This window comes from Crassostrea angulata, chromosome 6 (assembly GCF_025612915.1).
Source record: "Crassostrea angulata isolate pt1a10 chromosome 6, ASM2561291v2, whole genome shotgun sequence".
NCBI classification, from domain to species: Eukaryota; Metazoa; Mollusca; class Bivalvia; order Ostreida; family Ostreidae; genus Magallana; species Magallana angulata.
The window spans coordinates 22035225-22056224 of NC_069116.1; the positions used below are offsets into that span (position 1 = coordinate 22035225).

Below are 21000 nucleotides of genomic sequence, written 5' to 3' on the forward strand. Positions count from 1 at the left end.
ACAGTAACTTGAAAAAAGATGTTTTACTTTTTAATTATGAAAAAGGAAATAAAAAAAAATGTACAAAATTTCATTAAATAGAAAGTTATCACGTATTATAAGCCATCACATAGACTTAAACTCATCCGGAAATTTCATACATGTTTGAGTGTCACGTGATTACGATTGCTGTCTAAAATAGATTTTGATGTCTGATGGCAAGAAATATGCATTCACAAAGCATTTAAATAACTATATAATTCTTGAAGATATCAGGTTTTACGGAAAGGCTGCTTGCTCATGATATTTGCCACACTGCAGTATTTACATTCCCCTTGCATGGCTATTAAACACGAGGAAACTCAATATTTATGTGTTGGCTTCAAGCTTAATTCCATTTTTCTCTTTTTAATTTGATTTTTCTTGTTTTGCTTTTGAACACCGCAATTTTACAAAAGTTCATCTTTTCACATAAAATATGTGGAAAACATGTGAAAGTGTTTGGTAAAATATGCGTTTATGTGTCACCATGTCTCTTTAAAAACATTCATTAAAAAAAACAGGAAAAAAATTGAAACCTTTATTAAATTATCAAATAGTTTTGTCAAGCACTATCAATACTATAATTTGTTTCCTAAACTTGTGGAGACAGCATTCTATTGTCCATGACTGACACTTTCCCCTTCTATTCCCATTCCGTGGTTCCCGGTGGCTTGGAAGTGAGGTCATACAAAACCCGGGATATTCCTGGAACAGTCGAGATTCTTTCTACCATCTGGTTCAAAACCTACAAAGGAGATAAAAATAACAGAATTAGCTGGACAGACACTCGTTTAATTGTTACATGCATGTAGAGATACTTCTTTGTAATCAAAATCTAAACAAGAATCTTAACAAACTGTTTAACACATTGTATTAATAGAATCTTCAGTTATCATATTATTTATATTTTTTATTATTAAAGAATTCAAAGATCTTTACCACAAGTAAAACAGTCTTCAAAACAAATTTTGATCATTTTCATAAGATTACATTTGATTCATCAAAATTTAATTAAAATGAGTTTCAATCACTTGATATTAAACACAAGTGTCACACTTTGATACTACTTTAATATGTCTACCTACTTAAAATCTCTTTAAAAGAAAAAATGCAAACACCAATTAAAAATCTATAAAAGTAATTAAAACCCTTAAATAAAAATTCTCCAATTACCAATAATAACATGTGCATGACTTATCACAAGTTTTAAAAGATTAATTAACAATCATTTGAAATTGAAAATAATATACAGGACATATACAGGGCACATCAGTATGACTTTGAAAATTTTAAACCTTTCTCTGCCCATAAATAATTGCTATTTTTCAACTTTTCAGGAAATAAATTAACAATAAAACCAAGTACTGTATGAAAATGCTGTTGACATTTTGATCTCTGAAAACAAAATATATAGTTTACATGAATTATGTATTGTGACTAATGACTAGTGATGTAACAAGTTTATCTGCTACATGTATAACTTGGTACACCGAGTACTATATCACGAACTTGGTTTAAAATCACCTTATTTTCTTTTTTAAAGACTTTTGTTTACTTAGTTATTTCTTAAATCATATATTTTAGGAATTATTAAACTACCTGGTTATAACATTTGACCTATTTCAATGCTAAAGAAGTTTGCTAATAAAAGTTTAACAATGCTAGGTACAGAGGCTATCTTTCAATTTCACAACCACATACAGACACTTAGTGATGCCATATCCCCTCTGCAACAAGTTTCTCAAGGGGATAATAAAGGGGATAGGTTCCCTAAATCATAAATGCACAGTGTTCATTTAATTGAGATCAATTATACCTGAGCAGGAAATTGTTTGTTTGGTGTCGCTGCGATTCCAGTCATAAAATCATTGGTGATGAAGGTCCTTATCACGATGGAGCGCTGGCACGATGGACTGTTTTTGACGGGGTCCCTGTCGAAGTGGACAGGTATGATAATGACCGGCATCTGACTGAGGCTGGAGGTCGTGTTGGTTGCGTGTAACACCTCCGTGGCCAGGTAGTCGGCCTGTCTGAGCGTGCTCAGTACTCCATTGGTTAGGTAGGTGGGGGTGATGTCCTCCACAGGGAACCGCACGGAACCACCAAATATATAAACTACCCTACAATGTTAAACAATATGGGTTCGTTTAAATCATTACTGATACATCTCTAGTACAATTTGTATGTAGATGAAATTTTTTAAGCTATTATCAGCCAAAGATATCTTTCCTTTTAAAATCTTTTTTGGTTTGAAGGATCACTACTGTAACAGTATCGTTCAATGATAAAATCTTAACTTGAAGAAAATGTGCCTCTCATTTATGCCAAAAAGAAAACTTCTATGTGTGGGAAATCATTGAATGATTAAGTCAAAGAACTATAACCCTGCCAAAACTAAAACATTTTGTGTGAATTTGATTCACAAGTTGTCAATGCAAATACTCAATGCATAATTGTCTGAATGTGAATAAGTAAATGCATTATTTAACCACTGAAAGTAAGTCAATAAATGATACATGTATCAATTTAATCATATATGAGATCCTCATTAGTTTCTTTAAATCAATCTTAGAGCTTTTTATTTTCTATCTTTCACAATGTCTAGTAAACTGTATGTAGCTTAATTAGTTACATCATCTTCTAGTGATTTTCACTAATTGAAATTTTAACATTTTTTAGCTTTTTTTTACCTACAAAAGAATTTCAAAATGCACTTTATGGTCATAAGTTCTAAAGCATTGATTATACTTTAGACATGCTATACTTTCATTCATGTCAATATCTCAAAGTGTCTCATACTGCTTTAAAATAAAAACTCACTTCTAATTACCTCATATTAGAGCAAAGGAAAAATATTAACAATGTCATAACAAAATAACAAAATTATTGAAGTTTAAAGTCACATTAAACATGTATTTGCACTGATGCATTAAAGTTGGTCTATAGATCAAAGATAAAATTCAAACAAATATTTCAAACAATTGATTGTTGGTTTGGTTTGAACATATTTTATTGTATATATGATATACAAAGGGTTTGAACACAAGTTCTTGCAACTTACTAGGTTCTCACCCATTGGTTGATTGTTGAATCCTGTTCACCAAGTTTTCTTTAAATCTGTTTAAAATGTGATCTAATATGGTTGCTTTAAAAATCTGAACTTCCTTTAAGAGTGAATATGTATATGGTTCTCACCTATTTATATTATGGCATATTCGTGGAATAAGTTTGGCAAGTATCATCAAGTTCTCCCAGTTTGGTTCACTGTCACTAGATATTCCTACCACGTAACTATAGGTCCTGCAATCTCCCTGCAATAGCAACACAAACACCTTCAGTTCAATAAGTAGTTCTTTGCCTCAAATGTTTGAAAGAGAGATAGGACAGATAAAAGAAAAGAAAGGATATGATATGATAAAGAAAAGAGAGGGTATGAAATATAAAGAAACTGAAGAGAGTGGGTATGGCTTATTTCCATACTAGTCTTAATCACAGAGAAGGATAGAGAGAGAAAAGATTGAATATGAAAGGGATAAAGAAAAAAGAGATGCACAGAAAGCTTCTGTATTTTTGGGCAGCTGGGAGCTGTGATTGTGCAGAGCTGGCGGGGAGGTTTACCTGAACCCCAACGGTTTTGATTGGTAACAGTGTAGAGAAGAGCTGAGCCTCTTCACTGATTTGCTTCAGTTGCTGCTGCTCCTCCTCTGAAGTACTGTTCTTCAGTCTGGTAATTAGTGTGTGTGGCTACAAACAGCACAAAAATCAAGTTCACCTAGCATGGCTGTATTTTCTGTGAATACATGTGTACAAAACCCATTTTTTTATATATCAATATCAGCCACAATTGCATTGCGAGTTTATTAAATGATATATTTTATGAAATTGAAGAAGAACCATATATCATTAGAGTGAAAAAAGTTAGCTGACTTCTCTTTTGATCTCTAATTCATTTCTTTCCTTATATATATAGATCAAATGAAACTGTCTAACTTAAATAGATGCACATCCTTGTTAATACGTACTGTTTTGACTGAATTTGAGAAGTCCATAAGGAATTTGAGCAGAATGCTAGTCTCAGCAAAATCCTTACACATGTATGCTTCCTCTGCACATATCACACGGATAGCAAGTCCTGGCCCTGCAAATAAAAACACATCAATTGAACGTACACATCATACAAAGAGTCACCCAATTTCATCACATTCCTTTGCTAAAGATAAGAATCAGTTTTATATCACTCTTTTACAAGAAATGAGTAAAACGAAATGAAATAAATAAACTTTCACAGACCTGGAAATGGGTGTCTATGAACAAGTTCTGGAGGAAGCCCTAGGTCTTTGCCTATGGTGCGGACTTCGTCCTTGTGGAAGTCTTTGAGCGGTTCTACCACTCTGCCCTGTCTGCGTAGTTCTCTCACCAGTTCTGTGTCATTGTGGTGAGTCTTTATGGCATCAGCTTTACCACTGGCAAGCTCTGAAGCACTCTCAATCAAATCCGGCCTCAATGTGCCTTAAAATGAAAGAAACTGGGTTGTTTTTTTTCACAAGTATGACTTGACTCAAATCCTTGAAATTTGCTTACTGAAAAGCATATCCTTATGGAAGAAGCAAATAAAATACATGTATTAGATAATTCATTGAAGATTAATTCATATGAAAGAATGTAGGCAACAAATTCATTGAAGATTAATTCATATGAAAGAATATAGGCAACGTACCTTGGCCTAAATACACATCCTCTGGTTTTAAATTCAATTCCTCTAAAACTTCATTTGCTACCTAAAATAAATATCCAAATATGGTAATGTTGATGTAAATCCCCAATATGCAATGTAGAATCATTGCACAGAAAAAAGCATTTCATACCCTCATAAATGTATCCCCAATAATTTTTCTCTTCTCCTCCGGACATACGACTGTATTAAGCCTTTCTGTTTTGCGTTTACGTGGTGTGGAATCTCCAGTCTTCACTGATATGGATGTTGATCCATTGTAAAATGTATGAGCTGCTTTCACAACTACAATGAATTAGCACTATTATATTGTGACACTTTGTAAAAATACCTTATTAATTATTATTTAATGTATACAGATTTTGAATATTGCCATTACATGTACATATACATGTATATTTGTCCTTTTTAATGTGTGCTCTTTATATAATATCTACTGAACTGTAATCAAATTGGAAAATCCAGACTCACACATTTTGTATGTAGATGTACAAATGTACAGATCAAATTTTACTCACATATGTACATTAATACATGTATCTTGCACTTGTCTGATAAATATAATTACCTTTCACATTTAGCCCTATTTTGTTAAGAGACTGTACAACATTCTGACTTTCATTTTTCCGCATGAAGCCATTGTCTATATGGACAGCAATGACCTGCTCCTTGGATAAAGCTTTGTGTAATAGTGCTGCACAAACTGTTGAATCCACTCCTCCACTCAACAACATCTTTGTTAAAGAAATTATTATAAAATAGTAAAAAAGCAGTATAAACAACCATGGTTCTGAATTAAGAAATATGAATAATATCTCATCTCATGTTTCTCTGACACCTTTTGCCAATAGTTTCTAAACCCATGTTCATTCCCAACCCCACAAATAACTTAACCAGCAAAAGAATTTCTGACATTGTTTTGACTAAATTTAGCTTCACTACTTGTGATTATAATGATGTCCGGCTATATTAAGCTCTAGCACACACCAAGACTTTGTGGTTTCCTGTGACTTCTGTGATATACTTCAGACACTCCGCCTCACGTCCCTGCATTGTAAACATTCCTTTACACTTGGCGACGTCAAACAGGAAGTGACTCATCATCTCTTTGCCCTGGTCCGTCAAATCAACTTCAGGATGGAACTGAAGACCAAATAATTTCTTTTCCTCATTGGCAATACCTAGAGGTGTAAAAACAATTCAGGATATACATGTAGAAGTTTCCTTAATATTTCACAAATGTCAACTTTAATAAACATGCATGTCTTGAATGTACTTTTATTCAATGCAGTTTTTAAACAAAGATTTTAGCTTACTTTTTTCTTACATAAGATATCTATGTCTGACATTGTAAACATTTGCAATTCATGGATATTATGTTATATGAATTCACCAACCAGCTATAATCTTTCCTGAGTGAGCTATGGCAGTGAAGCCATTAGCCACCGTGTCAATACTGTCTCCATGTGTCAGCAATACATTCTGCTCTTTCTTTAAGGACCTTTAAGGAATATTTTAAAGGATTTGTACATATATGTATCATTTTTACAGAAAAGAAACACTGGGTTTTTATCACTGTAACAGTTATCATACCTGAATAAAGAACAATTTGTGTCTATAGTTATTGTGAATTGACCATCTTCTCTTGCTTCTTTAGGATGCACACTTCCACCAAATTCTTTATTTAGCATCTAGGTTTAAAAAATAAATCCAAACTGTAAGCTTTTCTATAATCAAAACCAAAATTTATTCCCAATAACATACTGCTGAACTTTTCACTTCCAAGTTTAAATGTAAAAAAAAAAAACCCTGTTATTTCAACTTTATTTTTAAAAGGTAGTCCTTAAAACAATAGCAAAAAGTTTCTTAACTCAAATTCTTTTAAAATATAGCGATAATGCAGCTGGTTCATTAATCATTATTTTTAATACTATTAGACTAGAAAAGCGTAATAATGCAATTAGGTGTCTTGTAAATGTATAAAATTTGACTTTTTAAAATGGCAACAAGCAGCAATTGACAACATGCAGCACGGTATATAAAACTTATCATTAATATTTTTGCCTAATTTTCAAATTAAATCTGTTGTTTTACTAATAATAACAGTGTACCTACCTGCATGCCATAGCAGATTCCCAACACTGGCAGTCCACAAGCAAATATTTCTGGGTCATATCTGGGAGCATTTTCAGCATAGACAGAGTTGGGTCCTCCTGATATGATAATTGCCCTACAATATCAAATAGAAGCGTTATTACAGGGCATCAGTATTCTTATTTCAAGCATTTTTATATGTTATTTCTGTTCTATTGTGTCAATATGATATATAAATGATTGCTACAAATAATACACATCTGAAATTAACAAAATGTTTTAATGTAAAACAGAATCCTAATCAATATTATGAAAACTTTCCTTTCATTCAACCCCTGTGCTAATATCTTGTTTCATATTGTATAATCTTTTTATCTAACAGACAGCTATAGCCTTCCCATATTCAAATTCTTGAAGCATAAAAATATATTTTAACAAGGTTTTGCAGTTAAAAATCTTTCCTCTTTCCATTATACATTTAAAGACTTTGTACTTACCTGTAACCTTCCTCTTTCAGGGTAAATGCAGGTGTATCTAATGGCAAAATCTGAGATTCCACAAAAAGTTCTCGAACTTTTCTATCAATAACCTGGATTGGTTTTGAAAAAGATGAAAATTCATAACAAGTTGTTATTTTTTCAGAAGATAAAACATTGTGCATTTTTGGACACATAAATGGCTCCAACATATAATGAATTCCTTTAATACAGTGTAGCATCCCCTTACCTTGCCATACTGGGCACCAGCATCCAATATGGCCACCCTTTCTCTGTTGTCACCACTGCCATTGATGAACCCCCCATTGTCTGTTCCATTCATTCCTTTCTCTACTCATTCACCGCCAGATCCCTACAGTGCAGTAAACAAATACTAGTATCTGCCAGTAAACATTGATATCTGAGATATCTAATATTGTACTTATTATAACTTTTCTCCTAATGGTGGTCAGTGTAAAATGATTTATCACTCCATCCCATCACTAGCACTATTACACATAATGGCATCTACTTTGGGTATGAGAAATGACCTCCTATTTGCTGTAATAGTTTGCAATTACTTAAGAGTACATTAACAGGTAAATGTATCAAACCATGCACACAATGTTAAAAACCCAAAACTTCACCATTATCTTTAAAAGATATTTATTATCTGTTTATCACAAAAAGACACACTATAAATTATAATCTTAACAAGAGGCCCATGGGCCACATCGCTCACCTGAACAGCAGTTCCTTGTAACATTACATTTCGTAGCATATGCTTTTTCTATTTCAAACATTGAACCCCTTTCTGGGGACCCAGTTATGGTCCGAGGTTTATGGTTGGCTTGAACAACATAAATAGTAACATAAGAATTAAAATGTGTAGCACTGCGGTGGGACCGCACGTACACAACCTGAAAAAGAAGAGAAGAGTTCCACTTCAAGAGGAATAACTCTCAGACTATACAGAACATCAAGAAAGATAACTCTTGGTTCCACTACATTAGAGTTTACACAATTTGAGGATCCTTGCAAAGTAATCTCACAAACTGTAGCATTATAGTTCTCGAGAAAAACTTTTTAAAAACATTTTCAATATATCTTTCTATGTTAAACTTTGAACCCCTCTTGGGGCCACAGTATTAGTCCAGTGCTAAAGTTTTAATTATTTGGAATCTACATTATTTAAGGATGCTTGCATAGTTATCTCACAAGCTGAAGCATTATAGTTCCCTAGAAAAAGATTTTTCAACATTTTCCCTCTATATTTCTATGCTAATTTAAACTTTGAACACCTCTTGGGGCCCCAGTATTAGATTGAGGTCACGGCTTTTTTAATTTCGAATCTACACTATTTGAGGGTGCTTACGTAGTTGTCTGACAAATTGATGCATTGTAGTTCTCGAAAAGAAGATTTTTAAACATTTTCCATATATACCGGTACTTCTACATTTAACTTTAAACCCATCTTGGGTCCCTAGTATTAGTCCAAGGGTCACTATTTTAAAACTGTCGAACCTTCATTATCCAAGGTTGTATGCATGATAGTAATCTCACAAATTGAAGCATTGTAGTTCTCGAGAAGAAGATTTTTTAACATGTTACCTTTATATTTCTATAATAAACTTTGACCCCATCTTGGGGCCCCAGTATTGGTCTGGGGTCACGATTTTACCAATTAGGAATCTACATAAGCGAAGGATGCATGCATAGAAATTCCACAAACTAAAACATTGTAGTTCTTGAGAAGAAAATTTTGAAACTTTTCCTTTATGCTTTTTAAAATGTTTAAATTTTGAACCCCTCTTAGTGCCCATCAATTGTCCGGGAGTTACAATTTTTTGAATCTACATTATTTAAGGATGTACATGTATGCATAGTAATATCCAAAACAGTTGCACTATAGTTCTTGAGAAGACGATTTTAAAACATTTTCCTATATATGTTAAAATCTAAACCCCTACTGGGGCCCCAATTTTTGTTCGGGATTCACGATTTTTACAATCTTCACTATATATACAACCTTTTGTGTATGTATTGGCATTTTTGGTGAAGTGGTTCTTGAGAAGAAAATTTTTAAACATTTTTCATATGTAGTTCTATGTTAAACTTTGAACCCCGCCTGGGGCCCCAGTTTTGGTCCGAGGGTCGCGATTTTTACAATTTAGAATCTTCATTATACATTCAAGCTTTTGTGTAAATATTGGCATTTCTGGAGCAGTGGTTCTTGAGAAGAAGATTTTTTAAACATTTTCCTATGTATTTCTATGTTAAACTATGAACCCCACCTGGGGCCCCAGTTTTGGTCCGAGGGTCACGATTTTTACAATTTAGAATCTTCACTATATATACAAGCTTTTGTGTAAATATTGGCATTTCTGGTGAACTGGTTCTTGAGAAGAAGATTTTTTAAACATTTTCCTATGTATTTCTATGTTAAACTTTGAACCCCGCCTGGGGCCCCAGTTTTGGTCCGAGGGTCACGATTTTTACAATTTAGAATCTTCACTATATATACAAGCTTTTTGTGTAAATATTGGCATTTCTGGTGAACTGGTTCTTGAGAAGAAGATTTTTTAAACATTTTCCTATGCATTTCTATGTTAAACTTTGAACCCCGCCTGGGGCCCCAGTTTTGGTCCGAGGGTCACGATTCTTACAATTTAGAATCTTCACTATATATACAAGTTTTTGTGTAAATATTGGCATTTCTGGTGCAGTGGTTCTTGAGAAGAAGATTTTTTAAACATTTTCCATATGTAGTTCTATGTTAAACTTTGAACCCCGCCTGGGGCCCCAGTTTTGGTCCGAGGGTCACGATTTTAACAATTTAGAATCTTCACTATATATACAAGCTTTTGTGTAAATATTGGCATTTCTGGTGCAGTGGTTCTTGAGAAGAAGATTTTTTAAACATTTTCTATATGTAGTTCTATGTTAAACTTTGAACCCCGCCTGGGGCCCCAGTTTTGGTCCGAGGGTCACGATTTTAACAATTTAGAATCTTCACTATATATACAAGCTTTTGTGTAAATATTGGCATTTCTGGTGCAGTGGTTCTTGAGAAGAAGATTTTTTTAAACATTTTCCTATGCATTTCTATGTTAATCTTGGAACCCCGCCTGGGGCCCCAGTTTTGGTCCGAGGGTCACGATTTTTACAATTTAGAATCTTCACTATATATACAATCTTTTGTGTATGTATTGGCATTTTTGGTGAAGTGGTTCTTGAGAAGAAAATTTTTAAACATTTTTCATATGTAGTTCTATGTTAAACTTTGAACCCCGCCTGGGGCCCCAGTTTTGGTCCGAGGGTCACGATTTTTACAATTTAGAATCTTCACTATATATACAAGCTTTTGTGTAAATATTGGCATTTCTGGAGCAGTGGTTCTTGAGAAGAAGATTTTTTAAACATTTTCCTATGTATTTCTATGTTAAACTTTGAACCCCGCCTGGGGCCCCAGTTTTGGTCCGAGGGTCACGATTTTTACAATTTAGAATCTTCACTATATATACAAGCTTTTGTGTAAATATTGGCATTTCTGGTGAACTGGTTCTTGAGAAGAAGATTTTTTAAACATTTTCCTATGTATTTCTATGTTAAACTTTGAACCTGCCTGGGGCCCCAGTTTTGGTCCGAGGGTCACGATTTTTACAATTTAGAATCTTCACTATATATACAAGCTTTTGGTGTAAATATTGGCATTTCTGGTGAACTGGTTCTTGAGAAGAAGATTTTTAAAACATTTTCCTATGTATTTCTATGTTAAACTTTGAACCCCGCCTGGGGCCCCAGTTTTGGTCCGAGGGTCACGATTTTTACAATTTAGAATCTTCACTATATATACAAGCTTTTGTGTAAATATTGGCATTTCTGGTGCAGTGGTTCTTGAGAAGAAGATTTTTTAAACATTTTCCTATGCATTTCTATGTTAAACTTTGAACCCCGCCTGGGGCCCCAGTTTTGGTCCGAGGGTCGCGATTCTTACAATTTAGAATCTTCACTATATATACAAGTTTTTGTGTAAATATTGGCATTTCTGGTGCAGTGGTTCTTGAGAAGAAGATTTTTTAAACATTTTCCATATGTAGTTCTATGTTAAACTTTGAACCCCGCCTGGGGCCCCAGTTTTGGTCCGAGGGTCACGATTTTAACAATTTAGAATCTTCACTATATATACAAGCTTTTGTGTAAATATTGGCATTTCTGGTGCAGTGGTTCTTGAGAAGAAGATTTTTTAAACATTTTCCATATGTAGTTCTATGTTAAACTTTGAACCCCGCCTGGGGCCCCAGTTTTGGTCCGAGGGTCACGATTTTAACAATTTAGAATCTTCACTATCTATACAAGCTTTTGTGTAAATATTGGCATTTCTGGTGAACTGGTTCTTGAGAAGAAGATTTTTTAAACATTTTCCTATGTATTTCTATGTTAAACTTTGAACCCCGCCTGGGGCCCCAGTTTTAGTCTGAGGGTCACAATTTTTACAATTTAGAATCTTCACTATATATACAAGCTTTTGTGTAAATATTGGCATTTCTGGTGCAGTGGTTCTTGAGAAGAAGATTTTTAAAGACATGCACCCTATACTTACTGTTTCGCAATTATCTCCCTTTTGAAAAGGGCTGTGCCCTTTATTTTAACAATTTATAATCCCCTTTCCATAAGGATGCTTTGTACCAAATTTGGTTAAATTTGGCCCAGTGGTTTTTGAGAAGAAGTTGAAAATGTGAAAAGTTTACAGACGGACGGACAGACAGACAGACGGACGGACGGACGGACGGACGGACGACGGACAACGGGTGATCAGAAAAGCTCACTTGAACCTTCGGTTCAGGTGAGCTAAAAATCAGAATTCAAACTTCCAATGTTAAAGATTCCTTACTTTGACAAAAGTACAGTTATTTCTGGGGTTTCCTCACATGAAAACAAGTAAATGACCTTTCCCTTCATAACAAAAAAAAAAACATTTCATGCTTAAAAACATTCAATTCAACATTAAAACACCATAAGCCCCAGTGATATGGTAAACACAATAGGATTAGGTTGAATTAGGTTCAAGGACAAAGACCTCGAAAGTCACTGGGTGATAATGAAATGTGTCTTTCTGTTATAATTATGAATCCACTACCCAGTAAATGGATCAGTTATTTCAGTTAATAATATAAAGGTTTCAAGTCAATGAAGAATTTTCTGCCATTTCTTCAAGTGGCATTTTTTGCTCTGCTTCCCATAAACTTTAGGAGTGAACCAAAACCCTTGCCTAGCAAATATGTTATACAATATACACAATCATGAATAATTGTTTAAATAAATGCCATCAATTATATGGGCATTTTAGCTTCCATAATACCGGTACATGCATTAAATAATATGAAATTTTCATTAACAGTGCCTATGAATAATATAACAATTGAAATGCTGTCAATGTGACAGCAAACCGGGTTTTCTCTTTTGTGAGCTGTATCCATAATCCATGTCAACCCTGAATTGATAAACACTACCTACCATATCCAGTGAAATAGAGTACCATATATGCAATATTTCAAAAGCTTGTATTTTTTCATAAATTATCAGAAATAAAAATCCTAGCAATATGCACACCTCAGATATTGGTACAACTGATCTGCAAAAGAACAACTTCCTATCTTGAAAACTGTAGGAGAAGTTATCCATAATGAGGGTACCCTTTATGCAATATTCTGCCAAAAAATGTCAAAGTTAGTTCAAAAGCTGGTATTTTTTTCAGAAATTATCAGAAATTAAAATTCTTACAATATGCACACCTCTGATCATATATGTTCAATTGATCTGCAAAAGAACAACTTCCTATCTTGAAAACTGTAGGAGGAGTTATCCATACAATGAGGGTACCCTTTTGGCAGCCGCCTGCCCCCCATTTTCATCATTTAAATAACCAGATTTTTCTGTTGGAAAACCCGGTTAAAAATTGACATCTTTTGGAATCAGAACTTGTACCCAAAACATGTACACCACAGCATAGAACTTTTTTCCCTAATGAAGACAATTACAATATAAAACATCAAAGACCAGTCTACCAATTCTTGTTGCATTTTGTCACAAATACCGTTAGTGTGTCCGTTGCAACCATGTCATTGTGAAGATGTGTATGTTTAATGACTGTCGAGCAAACATTTCTCAAAGCTAAACAAATATGAGAGGTACAGTTGCATACATGCCAACTTTTGAAAATCTTCATGGGGGATTTTTCGCGAACAACATTTTTCATGTCTACAAATTCGCGACATTTAGTCGTAAAAATATAATTTGTCTTTTTTTTGTATGTTTTTAAGAATTTATTCCATATATCCAAACAAGCTAACAAATATAAAACAAAAAGGTTTATTCTTTAACAACAAATGTAAAACTTTCAACAATTAAGTGTGCTTAAAATTCAGGTCCATGGTAAAAGAATCTGCAGCCAGGAAACATATGCTCTCTTTCTTTAGACAATAGCCTACAAAAAATATGATACATATATATTATTAAATGCAGTGTTTGTCATAATGTTAATGTTATTATACAAATGGTTTACAATAAACTTAACAATTTATTGTACTAACCTTCATCTTGGTCCACGCTGTAGCCATCGTAGCCACCATGGTTAACGCTAGAAAAATAGTTACGCTGAGCTTAATTTAATTCTTTAAACAGTTTAAAGACTAACAAATTTAAAGGAATTTTTAATCATAGTAAACTTTAAAGTGAAAATGTTTTTACATACCATCACTCGGAAACATTTAGTGATTTACAAGCGATCGGTGCTGTCAGCATGGTCAGTTGCTTCATTCGTTCTTTATCTATAAAACAATTACCGGTAACTTCGATCGCCTAGGTCGAACACATGTTCACACATCCCAAATCACGACATGTGCCACAGGTAAACAGTAATGGCAACCCTAAATCCCGATTTCTGATTGGCTGGCCAAACAGAAGCCGTGCGAGATGTAAAATTCATGTCGGAAATCGGGGTATTTTGTCATAATATTTACGAAATCGGGATTTCTGTACAATTTACAAATCCCGATCGGGAAATCGGGATTGATGCTTCAAATCTGGAAAATCCCGACTAGATCGGGAAGGTTGGCATGTATGCAGTTGTAACTTCTCAGTTGACTGAATCTTTATATACATGTACATACCAGTATAATGTTTAACAATGTTATATCCTCTCCCCTTCCCAGAATTACTTCACTCCATTTGTCATTCATTATATATACACTGTATATTACAAACTTGTATATTTCATATAAGAAATAAAGCAAGTTTGCAGTATGATAAATGTTCCATCCTCATTGCTACCACATGTGCATGTGCATAATTATATTGAGGCATAATATAGATAAACCTGTTTTTGAACCTATAATTATAAAAAATTTTAAAATTGAAGTGTTTAAGTGATAAAAAATTCTTCCAAACATTTAAGTCAGTTGATATTGATAACTTTTTAAACTACATACAATTTGTTCTTAAAGATTTTAATTGCATTATTTTTTCACCTGTAAAATGCAATATCAATCATTTTGATATTTGAATTTTGCAAGGGAAACCACAAACTTTGCTATATCTTAGTATGTACTAAATTAAGTTTTACTCTACATTTATGTACTGTAGGAGTAGCCCATTGTTAAATTGGAAGAAAATTAGAAATTACAAAAGTTTTAAAGAATTGTAATTCATTATTGAATATGTCCATAAAATGTAGTTAATATTAAAGGGTGGTATACCTAACAGGCTTACAATTAGAATAAGGACTGCACATTGGAATTGACAAGTTTATCTAGAATTTCACACTCAATATAATTATCAATTTAAACTCATAATACTTTTAACCTTGTCTAAAACACTGCAATGCAACATTTAAAGCAACAGATCTTTTAAATTGGTATGAGCAATCATTTTTCTGTAAATGTAATCAAATCAAATCAAATCTTCTATATAAAAATTAGAACAGTTAACATGAAACTGTTGCATCAAACAAAAGTATCATATTCACATAGCCTGCCATCTGGGTGCAGTCAAAAATTGTAAGTTAAGCATACAAACAACCACGTGCTTGTTTAGTAGACCGAAATGTGCAATCATTCAATCATTCAATGTCAATATTTTATTGTACCATTTGTAGAAATTATTCTTCATGTCAGACACAAATTCATTTTTTAAGATGAAGATACATAGCTGAATTTTCAAGGCATATTTTTTTATTACCAATTTTTACAGTTTTAAGCAGCAGTTTAATATTTATAATGTTTTTTTCATATGTATTGTGCATCTGTAGCCGATATTAGCCACTTATAATAGCGAGCGCAGCTCGCCGGCGCGCAGCGCCGGCGCGAAGCGAGCTCTACCGGCAAGGCGTGTGTGAATAGAAAATTCGGACTAGTTGCACATTCATTCAACGGATTTTTTTGGCGTCAGTAAATCGGACCAGTAATGCATCGTTTTAATCGTCCCAGTAGTTCCCTGTAATCATGGCAATTTTTATCACTTCACACACTCACGAGAATCAGCAAGACAAATTTAGACAGTAAAAACAATAACGATGTAAGCGACATACAGTCAATGTTACCTCTAAAGTTCACCTCAGTACACTTTCAATCAAAAATAATCGTGTGACGTCACAAACGTTTACACATTGATCCGATATATTTTTTCGGAGTCAGTAAATTTTGACCCACAATTCATAGTTCCAATGGTTTCCAGCCTCACGTTCCAACATCACGTTCTCCCGAGAATCAAAGTAAAACCTTTGAAAAGCTTATAAGATGTGTAATTTTAAGAACATCATGCTTTTTAAGTAAATAAAACAGTATATTTCGCATACTTTTATTTCTCAGGGGAGTTTTAAAGAGTAAGACGACACTTAACCAACGTCAGCTTTGACGTCACAATAAGCACTGATAAGGGGAAATTACTCTAATTGAAGTTATTGTAAATCTGCTGAAATGACCAAAATCCTCTTCAAATCTTGCAAAGGCTAAGATAAAGAACAGCTGACGAATAAGGACATTTCTTCAGATACAGGAAACAGTTGTAAATTGCTCACAAATATTTTATTCACTATAATTACGGTAATTTCCTGAAACGTAACGTTATACGTAGCAGCGCCTTTTTTTAAAGGGGGTGGGTGGGTGGATGGCAGCCTCATCCAAAAAATCTTTGCAAGCAAAAAGAAAAATAAATCATGAAAATTCTAATCCTTCAGCTCTTTAGCAGTTCAATGGTTTCTTTATTTTCACTTCCATTATTACATGCGGGGGGGGGGGGGGGGGGGGGGGGGGGGGGGCAACACCATGTTCTTTTAACATGATAAGCAAATATTTTTAAGCGTAAATTAAAAATAAAATTAAACATTAATTTTTTTTTTTTAAGTGGAGGGGCAAATCCATGGTAAGTCGATTTTCTATGTATAAATTGACAAAAATGAAAAAAAAATTAGCATGGGGGGAGCTCTACGATGAGTCAAGTTTTATATGTAAGTTTAAGAAAAAATGTCTACTGCAAAAAAAAGGGGGAAATCAATCAATCAATCACAATCACTTTAAAAGAGGAGATGCAGTGCAATGAATATTTATATATTAAAATCTTTATTATTTAACAACATTGTATCTGAGATTAAACTATTGTTCTACATATAAATAAATAAATTATAACAAATCTTATAAACTATGAATAATGAAAATTTACTGAAAAATAGGTATGTTTGTTTTTTTGGCATTCAAATTTCACGTTGTTAATTTTATTTTATTAATTTATTATAATTCATTGTTTGATCACATGCTGTGCTCGCCCCAACGGTCGCACCGTAAAACATATTATTAAATGAAATAAATTACAATGCGCTGATACATCCTTGACTGACAAGTAACTGAAAACAAAGCCAATTCTTTTTAGATCGATGAAATAAATGATTAAAATTACCTATATTTAAGCCAAACGTCTGGCAACCTTCAACAAGCCGAATTTTCGCGGAAGATTTCTATTTTCTCATTATCACGCATGCGTGTCCTTTCTTGGGTGAACATCGAACCCGATTACTAATTGACTATTTTAGTTGGATGATCCAGTTACTTAATTTTCAATCTTTAAAAAAAATCCAAATTAACCACAAACATTTTTCCAAGTTTAACCGCACATATTTTAAAATCATTTTATCTAGTCATAGTAAGACTGATTAAAATGCATAAGGCCTAACGTTAATGTTAATCACCATTATATTCTCAACCGAAACAGTGGATTGAATAAAAAATACAAATAACGCTGGACATTCAGTAAATGGAAAGTGATGAAAAATTCAGGGCTTGTTTTCATTGTCAAGTTGGATGTAATGCACTAAGTCTGTATTGTTAAAAATGTTCGCCTAACGTGGTTGTCAAGAATGGCCGTCAGTTCGTTGTAGCAACAAACTACTTCCGCTGTCAACATAGTGCCAAGCAAGGCTATAATAGCCTTGATAACGACAAACAGGTAAGCTATCAATGTTAAATGTCTCGATAATTTATGCATATTTAATATCAAATATTTACGGATATAAAAACAATAATACATGTATACACACTTTTATCGATGTTATGATCGAGCACCTGTTATGTCAAGTTCATACATTCTCTATATATATAGAAATGTGTTTATTCAGAGTTTGAAGTTGTATCATAAATTTCGTATATGTATGAATACAATATTGTACAAATTATATGAATGATATTTTGCTTTATGAACGGTATCAGGTACCTTATATATATACATAAACATATGTATACATATATTTTTTAAAATAATAAAAACTACATGTAAAAAAAAAGTAGATACACGTAGTCAACGTTTTCTGATGCACGCGCATGATTAAATAAAACATACACCCCTCCATCCATCGAACAAGTCAAATGGGATTTTCCCCATCAAATTAACCCACAATCCTATTAATTTGACTATAATTACGGAATCAACACAATAAGGTATACATTTAACTTCCATATCACTGTTTATTTTCTTATTTTCAATTTTTTACATTTTCCCATAAAAAATTTGTGTATGTAAATTTCATAAAAATCTTCGCTGCGCAAAAAAGCGTTTATTATGTGTGTGTGTGGGGGGGGGGGGGGGGTGGGGGGGGGGGCAGGAGGGCTCCCCCCCCCCCCCCCCGATGCTACACCTGGGTATAATAATATGTTTCTTTCTCTACCAACTTTTTTCTACAGAAGCCATGGCTTCACTAGGAATAGATATGATTACCAAGAAGCCGAGAACGGCTAGGGATCCCTATACAACACTAACAGACACACAGATCAAGAACATCCCAAGGGTAAGGTTTAATAATCAGTGTAGAAACAAGTATCTCAATCAAAATAGTCATGTTAACAGTTCTTAGATGCTGTGTCTATACTATGTCTGAACCTTTTAAATAAAATTCTAAATGAACTTGACCTGTTGATGAATATCTTTTTTGTAATTTTATCTTTATCATAGGATACGGGTGCTTTTTTCATGACACGGACGAAGAAACCTTACCCAGAGACAGGATGGTACCGAGACAGGTATGCCACTAACACAAACCAGCACCTGTTCCGTGGTCACAATCAGAAGGAGCCCTACTGTTGGGTTGACACCCAGTGGCAGCGGGATCCGCCCCAGCTCCACAACACATGCCGGATTGGCGCCTCTGAGAGATGGGGACCCGATAAAGTCGGTAAGAAATCATCTACCGTGCATATGTTATATAAAAAAAATTAAGAAAAATTAAACTTCTTTATACTATGCATAAATAATAGACAAGAGAATATACCAAACTAAAGCTTGTGTAATCCGTTGCACTCTCTATTATGACTGCACATGACCTTTTGTTGTTGCTACGATTGTTTGACAACGTATATAAGTTCATTATGTGACTATATAGATCTTATTTTTGACATCACGTCTAGGTATATTACAGTAAAACATGGTGTGTTTTTTTAATGGACGAACAATTCAGTAGCTCTTTTCCTTTTCTTATTTTCTGCAAATCAAAGGGAACAGAACAATGCAACATTTCAACAAGCCCGAAGACCCAAACAGATTCCTTACGACCGAACTCTACCGAAGACAACCCACAAACTTGCCGGGACAACTCAACATGTCCTATGGCCGACCGGCGGAGGGGTACTATGCTCTCCGAAATCCCAGTAAGCATCTTGTTCAATCTTAAATTAACATTAAGCATTAACTATATGATTAAATTATTGATTTTACCCTTTTTCGGATTTCAGACTCAACCACGTGGTTCGGCTCCTCAGTACCACTAAACAGAACTCAGATATTACAGGACATTAATCCGAAAACAGCGGCCGAATATGAACAAATCAGTCAGTTCAATGAAGATAGAACTCTAGATAAAAAGAACAAATACCCCCATTACTCTGAATATACGGACAGATTTACTGCCCATTCCAAAGTCGTGCCAATTCTCACAACGTAAGTAGATTACATGTTCAACGTGGTTTTGTTTTATAAATACTTTTAATTAATTTGATTGATACGTATACTAGTACATGTATTCATTTCCTCTTGAGTTTACTTTCAAGTAAAGGGTACATTTGATTAAATATTATAATAAATTGAAATTATTGTTTTATATTCTAAAAGCGTCAATTGTCCTTTCATCTCAGATGATAAAAATTAAGGGATAAAAAATGCTACATACGCAATAAACTCACAATTCTTAATTTTGAAATGGCTGCAAATGTATTCATAAAGCATGTATACTAGTATATATGCAGATACATTATAATTAGGCTGAGTAAATATTTTGATAACATTTCATTTTCATATCGATATAAATATATCTATATATTTTCCATAAACTGATGTTTTATATTTTTTTTTTACTATTGAATTTCTCATACGTTTGATGTGTTAATTAACTCATTATTGAAATCATTGCACAGGGATTATTTTACTCCAGAACTTTACGTCAGGTATAAATTATACACAAATTATATGGTTGTTGTCAAGCACTTGGTGTTAAAAATCTGAAAACCTCTATATCTTCATACTGAAAGTCACAATGTAGAAAAAACGGAGGGCGGAAAATTATTGTTCACAATTAAAAATACAATGTACATTATATTACGATGTATAGCTTCATTAATCATGACTATTGGCTAATATTCCGAACTTTTCCTTTTTCGTAACTTCAATTTGCTTTTTAATGTTGTCTCATTGTAGTCACCAATTTTAGCGCCATTTTGCACAGCTAATATATAAAGCTTTGTTTTCTTATATATGTATATACATGTATTATTAACAGTGAGATAAACATCCAGATATCTAATTTACAACCATAGGTTTACTCTTTCGTAAGTTTGTATAAAAATATTGAAATGTATTTGTTTATTTTAGGTTACAACGACGAAAGATGTATCTGGAAGAAGCGTGATTAATACAAACAATTTAAATCAGCATTACCCGGCACTGTGATACATATATTGTATATATGGAAGAAATCAAAATATGTGCATATTCATACAATAACTTTTGTACTTAATAAAACACTGTACATTGTTTACTCTTAATGTGAATGCCTGTTGAAGATTATATCTCTTTATATTTGTTTTGTTTCAAAGTTCAAAGTTTATATATGTAAATTCTAATAAATAATTGAATGTATAACAA

The 21000-nt window shown here is 33.4% G+C and overlaps 2 protein-coding genes across 3 annotated transcripts; one reads left to right on the top strand and one right to left on the bottom strand.

Moving 5' to 3' along the window:
* Nucleotides 1-545: 545 nt before the first annotated feature.
* LOC128188019 (GMP synthase [glutamine-hydrolyzing]-like) lies at nucleotides 546-17411 on the bottom strand. The gene is made up of 16 exons (XM_052858778.1): nucleotides 17275-17411; nucleotides 7574-7696; nucleotides 7345-7436; nucleotides 6869-6983; nucleotides 6347-6444; nucleotides 6151-6254; nucleotides 5741-5934; nucleotides 5322-5487; nucleotides 4887-5038; nucleotides 4739-4799; nucleotides 4312-4530; nucleotides 4044-4159; nucleotides 3640-3765; nucleotides 3217-3332; nucleotides 1838-2141; nucleotides 546-766 (listed from the first exon to the last, which is right to left on the bottom strand). Exons 2-16 carry the CDS (start codon nucleotides 7664-7666, stop codon nucleotides 665-667), a joined length of 2058 nt encoding a protein of 685 aa, XP_052714738.1. The 5' UTR covers nucleotides 7667-7696; nucleotides 17275-17411; the 3' UTR covers nucleotides 546-664.
* A 280-nt stretch (nucleotides 17412-17691) lies between these two features.
* LOC128188022 (uncharacterized) lies at nucleotides 17692-21000 on the top strand. Of its 2 annotated transcripts, XM_052858782.1 has the most exons (7): nucleotides 17692-17820; nucleotides 18552-18655; nucleotides 18820-19039; nucleotides 19359-19511; nucleotides 19596-19800; nucleotides 20274-20303; nucleotides 20728-21000. In XM_052858782.1, the coding sequence occupies exons 2-7, from the start codon at nucleotides 18557-18559 to the stop codon at nucleotides 20762-20764; spliced, it is 744 nt and encodes a 247-aa protein (XP_052714742.1). In that variant the 5' UTR covers nucleotides 17692-17820; nucleotides 18552-18556; the 3' UTR covers nucleotides 20765-21000. The 2 variants fall into 2 exon arrangements, with proteins under 2 accessions (XP_052714742.1, XP_052714743.1); XM_052858783.1 differs by lacking the exon at nucleotides 20274-20303 and having other exon boundaries at nucleotides 17694-17820.